Below are 12200 nucleotides of genomic sequence, written 5' to 3'. Positions count from 1 at the left end.
CACCCAGGGGAAGATGTCGATACTGCCCACTAAGCAAACATTTAGCTGTCTCTCCTCCACAGCACGGACACACCCACTGCAGTCTTTCTGCTCAGGAAAGGCAGCATGAGGGGTGAGACGCCTCGCTCCAGAACACATCACTGACTGTGTGTCCCCATATTAAAGGTGTGTGAAATCCTGTTTAGGGAGATTAAACAGAAGAGTGATGGAGTGTACCTGTCAGGTCCATGGTCATCGGTCGAGGAGCTTCATCGCACGTCACGGTTAGTCTGGTCACATGGACATTTGGCACACCGGGGTCTGGGGAGGAAAACAGTCTGGTTATAACGTAGCCTTTTTTTCATTCACCTGAAAAACAGTAATTGTAGAAGAAAGTTAGCATCCAAATGAAATAAATTGGCCACCAGGTTTTAGCATAGACACTTGAAAAGATAAAGGGCATTTGTTGTCCTCTCATCCCCTCTTTTCTTAAACTTCATCTCGCTACATCCTATCCCGTTGTTGTTTATATTACCAGGATGAAGATCAGCTGTCATGATGGCCGACTGATGCTGGATTAAAGATGCTGAGGCAAGCAAGTCTATTACAGTGTGTGTGTGATTGCCAGGAACTATGCATGAGAGTCATTATATTGAGTGCATTATAAAAGCTAGTTAACAAACAAAAAAGCCCATTAAAGTGTGAGTGTGTGCATGTGTGTATCTCAACTGTTACTGAATAACAACAGCGGGAAAACTTCCTCTTAAGGTGAATCATCAGTTTTTCTGTCACCCTGGGTAAACAACAAACACACACACACACACACACACACACACACACACACACACACACACACACACACACACACACACACACACACACACACACACACACACACACACACACACACACACACACACACACACACACACACACACACCTGCCAACAGTGTTGCCTTCCCCAGCAGAGTCTGCTTGTATTTCACCAGACTCTCGTCGTCCTTGTCCAGTGCCTGAATCTCCTCCAAACTCTTCTGGACCGGAGCAGTGTAGCCGAGGTTCCTGTCATCCTCTTCCTCCTCTATATACAGATCCTTCTTGTCAGCCAGTAGACCTTCAAGGAAGCAGAGAGAAGAAGCAAAATATATTGTAAATAAATGTTTCACACAATTAGTCCTGAGTGGCAGAAGCTAACTATTTCAACAGTTCTATACAGCCGTCTTCTGGCGTTATATTTATATTTTGCTAAATAATTCAAGCAGTTGTCCATTACTTATAGCCAACTATCCCAATAGTTGATCCATTATTTAACTGTTTCAACCTCCATTATTCAGCTGACTGTTAGATGGTTTATTGATTCATTTGAGCTAACAATTACTTTTGGCTCACTGTTATAGAAGTGTATAGCATTTATTTTAGCCAATGTTTACTGTTTCAACCATTTATGTATTAGGTTACTTTGAGTGAACTGTTTTGACGGTTAATTCATGACTTTGACGTAACAGTGAAGGTAGGTAAACAAACGGTACCACTTTACAATAAGACTACTCTTATAAAGGATTCATAAAGGGTTCACAATTAGGTGATTCATTAGGTTGTAAACACTTTATTAATCATTATTACCATTTATAAACCATCAATTTCATATGTCAACACAGACTCACTATTAGGCAAGATGACTAAGCCTGATATTGACTACCTAGCTTACTTCATCTTCTTCATCAGCCAGCATCCTGGGTATCTGTTGGTCTCTGATTTGATTCTCCCCCCATCCATCTTGATGTTTCTTGGCACAGAAGTAAGTTAAGTAGCCAATATAAGGCTTAGCCGTACAGATAAATGCGGGCTCACTATTTGGCAAGCAACCGGTCACAGTTGCTCTGTTTATCTCTAGCTTATGATTTATTAAGTGTTCACAACCTAATGAATTATAAACTATTGTTAAACCTTTTATGGGTAGTCTTATTGTAAAGTGGTACCAAACAAACTACATCCTCCAAAATGATCAAATCGCCCAACAGTTCAACGTTAGCATTTATTTTGGCTAGATTAGTCTAACTAATAAACTGCAACTTAGACTAAGATCTGCCGACACAAAACCTGGCATATTGATACATGGGAGGATTCACAAGAAGCACCACAAACACCCAAGGCTAAAATAAAAAGCAGACTTCTCTCTGAAAGTCCCCTGGAAAATGAACAAAGGGAAGGTAAGGAACTCATGCAGCAGAGCTCATCTGCGGTCAACATCTCTGTTATATTTCACTGACTGAAAACTCAATAAGATGCACATTACTCTAGGAATACCAGCTCCAACCATCCGGAGTTGGATTTCATCAGGGATTTTGATTCAATATTGAATTTTACAGACATTCGATAATGTGTTTCTGCAAGAAGAAATTTCATTTTAGCATCTCCACCTCTTCCTCACCTTCAAAGAGGGAGTTGTTCTTGGGATAGTTAGACTTGGGAAGGATTTCACCAGACAAAACCCCAGCAGTTGTTAAAAAAAGCAGTTTTCTATAAACTGTTCGATTAAACAACCCTTTCTTTTGCCAGAACAGGACACTTTTTAACCTGTATTAAAATAAAAGGTGATACATTTCTAACAGAAAGAGGACATTTTCTTTGCAAACCAGATGATGCATGGGAGGTATTATGAGCGTCACATTAGAACAAATGCAATCTTTGTTTGGTAAAAGCCTCTGGGGGCAGCAGGCAAGTTAATTTTAGAGGCACAGGTGTAGCCAGCGGAGAAGCGGGCCGAGATTTTCAGTTCCTTGCATGGTAGCTTGTTTTTAAGTCATTTGGGTTGTAAGACTGGATTTTGCACTTTGATACAACATCTAAGACTGGATTCTTTCACAATTGGTGACTTTACAAGATAGTAAAATGGTTAATCCTTGTTAGGTATGACCAATTGGTTCCTGGATTTCGTATTGGACAATCTTTGACATTCCCATCGGACTCTTTACCTGCATTCAACCAAAGCCTGCTTGGTTTATAGTTTTCAATAAAACAAAGAGATAAGCAAAGTACACTGCCCGGACAAAAAGAAGGTCACAAGCCTGTGGGGGCAGTGCTATGATCTGGGGTTGCTGCAGTTGGTCTGGTCTAGGTTCAGCAACGTTATGTGCCCAAAGAATGAGGTCAGCTGACTACCTGAATATACTGAAGGACCAGGTTATTCCATCAATGGACTTTTTCTTCCCTGATGGCACGGGCATGTTCCAAGATGACAATGCCAGGATCCATCGGGCTCAAATTGTGAAGGAGTGGTTCAGGGAGCATGAGACCTCATTTTCACACATGGATTGGCCCCCACAGAGTCCAGACCTGAACCTGATTGAGAATCTTTGGGATGTGCTGGAGAAGACTTTGCGCAGTGGTCTGAATCTCCCGTCATCAATACGAGATCTTGGCAAAAAATTAATGCAAGACAGAATAAATGTTGTGACTTTGCAGAAGCTCGTGGAAACGATGCCACAGTGAATGCGTGCTGTAATCAAAGCTAAAGGCGGTCCAACAAATACTAGAGTGTGTGACCTTTTTTTGGCCAGGCAGTGTATTTCCCCATTGATGATCATTTTTGTCCCAATAATGTACCTTTGACTAAAGTTAAAGATGGGACAACATCCATTTTGATCAATTTTCTCAAAATTCTCAAGTTTCTTTGTGACTCGATGTCTTTCTGCTTGGAAACAATATCTCAAAACTTCACACACAAGTCTGTCCTCCAACACTTATATTGATGCATAGGTTGCTAAATAAACTGATGAATTACCTTGTTCATGTTCTAAAATCAACTTACCCACACACACACACACACACACTCAGATCTTTTATATAACCCTGTGCTGATGCACCATGCATACCTCTAGACTCCAATTATCCTGGGAACAGCACACAGCAGACACGGTGCAGTAACAGCATCCAGTAATGGCCTCTGGTTCTGTTTTTACCGTTCATAATGAGACGGCTCAGTGTACATCAGCTCAGAGCTGTGTGTAGAGGTAATTAGATGCAACTGAGAGTGCACACACACTCGCAAAAACACACTGTAGTCACAAACATACCCGCTGAACGTTGCATAAACACACAATCTCACAGTGTTACAGTTTCTCTTAACAGTAATCAAATGTGTTAAACAGGGACATTATGAACCAAAACAAGTGTTAACACACACACACACACACACACACACAAACCACACCCAGTCAGGGTCGAAACAAGGCTGCCTTGGCCCGTCACCATGGCAACCCTTTCAACTCCCCTGTTCCCGATGACATCACCTTTTGCTGTGGATCAGTTTTAAGAGACCGAATACACACAGAGGAGCATTTAACTTTACTTGCAGCAAGAGAGATCCATAGTGTATCAGTTTTATTACACACACACACACACACACACACACACACACACACACACACACACACACACACACACACACACACACACACACACACACAGCATTTTTACACAGAACGCTTTTTTTAAATAGTTGTTTTTTTGCCGCAGAAAGTGAGTGTGTGAAAGTGTTAGCATCGAGCGCCAAAGCTAATGGTCTTCTGTGGCCGACACATGGATGATTTTGGGATCTGCAGTATGTTTTCATCAAAAGTTAAGAAGTAAAAATGCTTTGTTGATTGTGTTACACCCTTGATTTACTTGAATTGGTGTTCTTTTTTTTAAGCTGGTTAATTAATACCCATATTTTCCTTTCTATTATGGTGAAAATATTAGGTATTAAGCAGATGAACAGAAGTTGTTCATGTTTTATCAGTGGTTTTTAATATGCTACTTTTCCACAGTTTGTCTGTTATAGTTTGAAACATGTGTCACATTTTTACTACTATCTTTAAGAAAGAGACCTTCAAACGTTCTTAAAAATCCTTAATTATGACTTAAAATATACGTGGAATTCCGTTGATAAGTCAAATATTTTCAGTTTCCATAAATATATAAATACCACCTTTAAAATATCTTAGATGCTGCTGTTTGGGTTTGAGATAGAGCTAAAAACATGAGCTTTGTAAAACATATTTGTAAAAAAACACCTGTTTGGAAACATAACATAACGATGGTACTGATTTCTCCATCTCCCTTTCACACACACCTTTAGTCTCTCAGATGTGTACGTTACATGACTTCATAAATGATTCACCCAGCTGTATTTACATATCAAACTGTGCAGCTCGCCCCATGAGTGTGAAAGTGCAAACACTGCAGCGTAAAACGTGTTTCTGAGCTGCTATTAAACCAGCTTCCTCTCCTGACATCTGAGAGATCCTCTTTGATCTCCGGACTGCTGAGCTGTCACAGTAGCTGCATCAATTAACATTTATTTTGAGAGGCAGGGATCGGCCAGCAGCGATTGTGTTAAAGTATGTGTTGAATTATGGATTCTCTTTAAAGCAGAGTTTAAAGTAGTAGACATATGTTAACCTTCGAGAAATGTCTCCTTTACGTGGTGCATTTTGATTTAAAAGATACCCAGAGTATAAAGGACTTATTTTTCTGTTAAGGTTGACAAATATATGGATACAGTATCCTTAATATGCACATTTAAAATGCTCCTGCAAACCTGAAATTGTATTTTGTCCCATTTTGTGATGGTTAAACTTATCAAGATGTGTCATTCTTCTTAAAATAAGTAGTTTTTTATCTTTATCTTTTGCTTTTTAATTAGATGTAATGGTGACAAATGCATAGGAAAAAAACAAACCCTTTATTGTCCAAACATGCTCAAACATGCAGGAATAAAACCCTCCATATTGTGTGAATCTGGTGTTGGAAACAAGTTAACACTAGCGAAGAGCCAGCAGTGTATGTGTTGTACATGTGTGTAAATGTGTGTGTTCTTCAAACTGTTTCAGCTTCTCCATCTGTGATGTGATATTAACTGGTGGATTTTCTTTCATGGCTGTAAAACTGCCTCATTACCCCGCAGCTTCTGAACCCGTCTTCTGCCTCATTACTCACACATGAGAACTGCTGTGGAATATGCTATGCTAAGTGTAAATCACCACTCTTTAGTTGTTACAGAAGAGCTTTAAAAACCACGGATGGTGGTATATACATATATATATATATTTAACCTTTTTTTAAACTGTATTTTACTCAAAAGACGATAGAGAATGGACTTTTGTATACTGAATGATGCTACCAGGAAACAAAAAGACGGCACCATTGAGTTTGTTTTATTATTTATGTGGATTCGTAGGCCCCTGTAGGTGCCGTGTGAAAGCCACAATCTAATAAGCCAATAACTTAGAGTTCATTTATCTTCATAGTGTTTACTTGAGTTAATGCAATACGATTTATCTCACTGAGTTTTTGAACCGCCTCCCCTGCTAGGTTAAAACCCTGTCGCTAAATCAAAATACATATGCAATTTCATTACAGTTTTTCTACTCAGAGAGAATCCACAGCCAAGAACATCCACGAGACCCATTGTTTATCTGCTGATATTTACATAATTTAGTACAAACCAACACAGCAGTCTGTCTTGGCAGCGGAGAGGAGCTTCAGGGGCAGAAGGATTTGAGGAGGACTGCTCGCAAGGGACCTCGAAAACACACATTGCACACACTTTCCTGGTGCCTCGTTGACATGAGTTGAGAATTTCTAGCTTAGACAAAGCCTGGGTATTTGTTTCCCTAATTTCCATTCTTAATGCTAAGATAAGCTAATAGTAGCTGTAGCCTTCTGGGGAACAGACAGATATTAGCATTGACATTAATAATATAATTCAGTACCAAAAAACGCAAATCTCCAACCATTACTTTAAAGAGGACACATCATGCTCCTTTTCAGGTTCATATTAGTATTAACTGTCTCTACTGGGACATGTCTCCATGCTTAAATGTTCAAAAAGCTCTTTATTTTTCTCATACTGCCTGTGCTGCAGCACCTCTTTTCACCCTCTGTCTGAAACCAGAGCCCAGTCTGCTCTGATTGTGATTGGTCTACCGCTTAGAGATGTCCCGCCCCTTAGCCTATCACGTACAATGTGTTGGAGAGCTAGCCAATAGAAGCGCGAGTCAAAGGCGTTTCAGGCAGGGGACTTTAGCCTTTGCAGACCATTTACATGCACCAAAACCTATACAACACAATACAGGAAAGGGTAAACCCCTACAAAGCATAATAGGGCCGCTTTAACAAGCAATTCTGGTGTTCATCCTGAGGTTTCAAGATAAATCAGGATTTTAAAAAAGAACAAAAAACTGACATATATTTAAAGTATTGTTTAATAAATAGGGGCATTATTTGGTACTCTAAAGTAATTTAAACTGAATTACAGCCTTCTTCTGCTTTGTTAATCGCTTCCTGTCTTCCTCCTCTTCCTTTAACCCAGATAACCGTTCACTGTGACAGCAAATCGCTTCCTTCCCTCTATGTGTGTGTGTCTACCATGTGTGTGTTTGCGCCCTAAGTGTTGATTTGCTGTGTTTTATAGTCCCTTTGAGGCCCGCTGTCACTGCTCAGTTCTAATACTATAACGAGACCTCTGGGACACTGAAACACACATATACAAGAAAGAACAAAACCCTCACATTCAGCGGAAAATAAAAAGGAATCTTTCAGGTCTCTGCAAAACCCACAAGAGCTTTTACAATGAATGAAAAGGCAGTAAAGGAGGATCAAATAACAGCATTACAACAGACCAGGAGCAGGGTTCGTCTCCATCTTTAAAGCTGCAGTCGTGGGCCTTTTCCGCCACAACGCAACAGAATCAATATGTCACCTGGCTGCTGGATTTCCATGTGAGGCTGCAGACGTACCATCAACCCTGGAGGCACTCACAACACTTCATCATGTTAACCAGTAAATCGTTGGAATCTCATTTCCCTCATGTTTCCTTGTTGATGACAGTCTGAGATGACAAACAAATGATACCAGCTGCTGTTATGGGTGTTATTAACACTCTGACGGTGTCTCATGGTGACACTGCAGCTTCTGAAGCACATTGTATTACTGCTCACCTGACACTCACACTAATAAATATACCTTTTTAATGTTACAGTTGGTTTGTGATTGTATGATCGCAGGATTTTCACCTATAATTAAATGTGTTTTTACAGCTTTTATCCATATGCTGGAATAATTCAGCTCATATGCCATGATTAAAATAGAAATGGGGCCCAACACCAAGACATCAAGACCAATAGTAAATATACGGGGCAGGGAACTGTTCAAGCTAGTTTAAATTAAGAGTCTTTTTACTCTAATTTGTTATAATAAATAATCAAATATGTCTCATGCAAATAAAACTTTGAGTTCATGTTCAATAAAACACACCCTATAGGAGTGTTGTTAATACAGCTAATGGTAAGTTTAGCCAATGTTAGCAACCTTACTTGCTGTGTGACAACGTTAACAACACACCAAAGAGTCGTGAGGCTGACTTTATCACACAAACCATTTGGACATTTGGAACTGGCCAAATTTTTGACTGTATTGCTGCCTGAAGCTTTGACGGGTACTGCTAACACTAACAAGACACTGATTGGATGTCTTCTGATGCACATAAACACCGCTAAAATTCCTTGCAGTGACCATTGTGGTTGTAAGGTATAGCAATAAGCAGTGGCTGTAACGTCATCAATGTAGGACGTCTAAACAGAGAAAATGCTGACTAATGTTAGCTATAAAAAGAACAAATGCTAACTTAGTTCATTAACGAATGAAGCAACAAGCAGCGGTTTGATATGACGTTATAAAATGTGACATCCTCTGATAATCAAAGGACTCACAGCAAAGTTATATCAAACTACAGGACGGTCACGTGACTTCAGGTCACCACCGCTAAGCTAAAGTCGGCCAATGACTTGCAGTCTGCTTTAGCCACTTGTTAGCAACCGCTGTCTTTATGTCACATAAGCTCCAGACATTCACAAGTGGCATATTTACTGTCGTATTTAATATCATAAAACAAAACAGGAGAATCTCTTGAGCTTGATTCAACCATAGACCTTATAACACATTAGCAAATGTTTTAACTTCAAGACAAAGGAACAGGAAGTGGTAAAATGCTAACTCATTTTCATGGGTTTGGGAGCCATTCCTGCACCACTCTGTAGATAAAAAGCCAAATGAATGTACCTCACCCCTTAACCTCCTCCTCCACACATAAGTAATATGTCCTCAGCTGCTCTGTCAGACAGCAGTTTGTCTAATTGACTGACTTGATTGGTCTCGTATGTGTCTGCTCACCCGCACAACCTCATTTATCACCACTGGGATGAGAAGAAAAAAAGAAGGAGACAAGACGGGATGATGAGAGGAGACAAAAGATACAGTTTGTTAATCACATCTGACAAGCTGACAGCGTGTGTGAGTGTGTGTGGATGGTACAAGTGAGCAGGTGCGGGGGAAAAGGAAGTAAGGAAGGAAGGTAAGGCAAGAAAGGATTAGAGAGCGAGGTGTGGACATTGTGTTATTTAATCTGACAGAGGGAGATAGAGGGACGAATTGAATAAGAGGGGACAGGGAGAAGACAAATGGAGAGAGAGAGAGAGGGAGTGGAAAAAAGTGAGGGAGGATTAGAGAAAAAACTAAGATAGAGAAACAGAAGAGGAAGGGATTTCAATTAGCCCTTTTTAACACTCGCTGCTACTGATTGACAGCTCATGAAGAGTGCTTTGCCACATGGGCCTCACCCACTCAACCACACACTGTTGTCTGTCTCCTCCTCTCCTTTATCTTTTCCATTTTCCACCAGCTCTCTTCTTCATCCTCCTCAATCCATTTTACCACCTCCCCCTCTCTTTCTAACTTCCCCTACTCCTAGCCTTTCCCCACTGTTCTTCTTCTCCTCTTTCCCATCTCCAAAAACCTCTTCCCCTCGATGTTCCTCTCTTTGTCATGTTGCTATTGCCATTTATCTTCTACTCAGTCACCTCCTACGCTCCCATCAAATTCTCCCCCTCCTCTTCCTCCTACTGCTCATTTTTCAAATCTCAGCCGAGTGTTTTTGACATGATTCAATGTGTCATAGTCACATAAAAAACAGCATGGCGGCAAATTCCACTTACATTCCCTGTGCATGATTTGTACAGATGTTGTCTCTGACAATAAAAGAAATGAGGCAAAAACACAGATGAAAATGTTTTGGGGAATTAAATATTTGGAGTATTTTAAAAAGGCCCTATTATGCTTTTTAGGGGGTTTCCCGCTCCTGTAGTGTGTTATATAGGTGTTTGTGCATGTAAATGGTCTGCAAATACTAAAATCCCCAAGTTTCACACCGAAACACTCCCCCCACCTGCCTGAAATGCATCTATAGGACTCTTTAGTGTATTTCCGTAACAGTGACATCACTATGTAACACTCGACTTCTATTAGCTAGCGTTCCAACACATTATAATAGGCTAAGGGGCGGGACAGCTCTAAGTGGTTGACCAATCACAACAGAGCTGGCCAGCTGACCAATCAGAGCAGACTGGGCTCTGTTTTCTTCAGAAATAAAGAGCTTTTTGAACATTAAAGCATGGAAACATGTCACAGTAGAGGCAAAAAATAAGAATATGAACCTGGAAATGTGAAAATGGGCCCCTTTAAGAAATAGTTGAGGTTTAGAGACACTATGTAGTACATAACATCTACCGTCCTTGAATCCTGACAAAGTGAAAAGCGAATTTAAATTTCTGTTTGAGATTCCTGGAGGTAATGGAACAGATTATTTTTGGCAGCCTTAGATCTTAAATCACATTTCACTTTCAAGATGATGACTCGTTTTCCTCCGCTGCTGCTCTAATTGTCTAATGGTTCCTCTCTCTCTGTGTCTCTCCTTTCAAATTACTTCACTCACTTTCTCTCTCTGCATCCCTCTCTAGTTCACAAAACACACACTCTTAAACACACACCTGTGTGAAGGGGGAACCCCAGGAGGACTGTTCTACCATCTGTAACTGCTCAGCACTACTGCAGTGTAGTGAACACACACACACACACACACACACACACACACACACACACACACACACACACACACACACACACACACACACACACACACACTCTGCAAGCATATCTCATAAACACACACCTTTTTGTGTGTGTGAGCACATGTATGTGAGCAGAAACATAATTACAAAAGCCGGCCCTCACATGCAAACACACACAAGATAGCATGGGATTGATCAATAGGTATTGATCTGCCACCTTTGGCTTGTCTTGGCAGCGCTTCATGTTAGCCATAAAAATGTCCACACCCGGCAGGATAGAGACATATGACACGCACGCACACATGCACACACGCACACACACACACACACACACACACACACACACACACACACACACACACACACACACACACACACACACACACACACACACACACACACACACACACACACACACACACACACACACACACACACACAGCCTCACCTTTGTAGCACATAGTTAACCACAGCAGCTCCAGCACCTGACCCCCGAACTCACACACGTCCAATCCCAGCATGGTGCCTCTGCGCGGGGCTGTGTGACGGCTGGCAAGAGATGAACCAGGAAACCTCCACAGGTAGCAACAAAGTAGAAGAGCAGGGATGGAAAAAAACCATCCACTAAAGTCCTGGAATTTTTTTTTAAATGGGAGGAGGTCAGATGAGCATCTCCACCCCAGAGGATGAATTAAAAAAATGTAGTAAGGGGAAGAGGAGATGGGCTGAGAGAGACGGAGGCAGAGAGGCAGGGAGGGTATCCTTGGGTGTGGGTGTGGATGTGATGGGGATGTGTGTGTGTGAGAGCGAGAGAGAGAGCGAGAGGATGAAAGGAATTAGGGTGAGCGAGAGGCAGCAGACACAGGAAGCAGCCGGCTTTTCTTTACCTCTTAAACTCAAAAACAGAAAAACAGTTACAGGATAAAACTGTTCTTTTGATGTATGCAGCAGAGAGGATGCTGGGAGCTAACAGAGGCAGGCAGGCGCTGGTTTAGCCGGTAGCAGCATGTGTGTGTCTGTGAGTGTGAGCGTGTGTGTGTGTGTAAAGAGAGAGAGAGGATGGATGGAGGGAGGGTGAGAGAGAAGCAGCAGACACAGGAAGCAGCCGGCTTTTCTTTTTCTCTTAAACAAAAAAAAAAAGAAGGACATCTATTGGGAATTTATAGGATAAAACTGCCTAAAAATGTCAGTTTGTTTGTTTTGTTGCATGCAGCAGAGAGGATGCTGGGAACTAAAGGTGACAGGCAGGTGCTGGTTTTGCCGGTAGCAGCA

The 12200-nt window shown here is 41.2% G+C and overlaps 1 protein-coding gene across 1 annotated transcript in view; it reads right to left on the bottom strand.

The window, feature by feature from the left end:
* The window catches only part of arhgdig (Rho GDP dissociation inhibitor (GDI) gamma), a 22214-nt gene extending 10269 nt beyond the window's left edge, over positions 1-11945 (bottom strand). Inside the window, exons 1-3 of the mRNA XM_063903190.1 lie at positions 11377-11945; positions 920-1093; positions 217-300 (exon numbers count right to left, since the gene is read on the bottom strand). Coding sequence (XP_063759260.1) covers positions 217-300; positions 920-1093; positions 11377-11449 — 331 coding nt within the window. The 5' untranslated portion in view covers positions 11450-11945. The remainder of the gene's footprint in view (positions 1-216; positions 301-919; positions 1094-11376) is intronic.
* Positions 11946-12200: the final 255 nt, after the last annotated feature.

The sequence above is a fragment of the Eleginops maclovinus genome, chromosome 16 (genome assembly GCF_036324505.1).
Source record: "Eleginops maclovinus isolate JMC-PN-2008 ecotype Puerto Natales chromosome 16, JC_Emac_rtc_rv5, whole genome shotgun sequence".
In the NCBI taxonomy this organism is placed as follows: Eukaryota; Metazoa; Chordata; class Actinopteri; order Perciformes; family Eleginopidae; genus Eleginops; species Eleginops maclovinus.
Note: the sequence above shows the minus strand (reverse complement) of the source record. Positions and strands in the feature narration are given on the sequence as shown.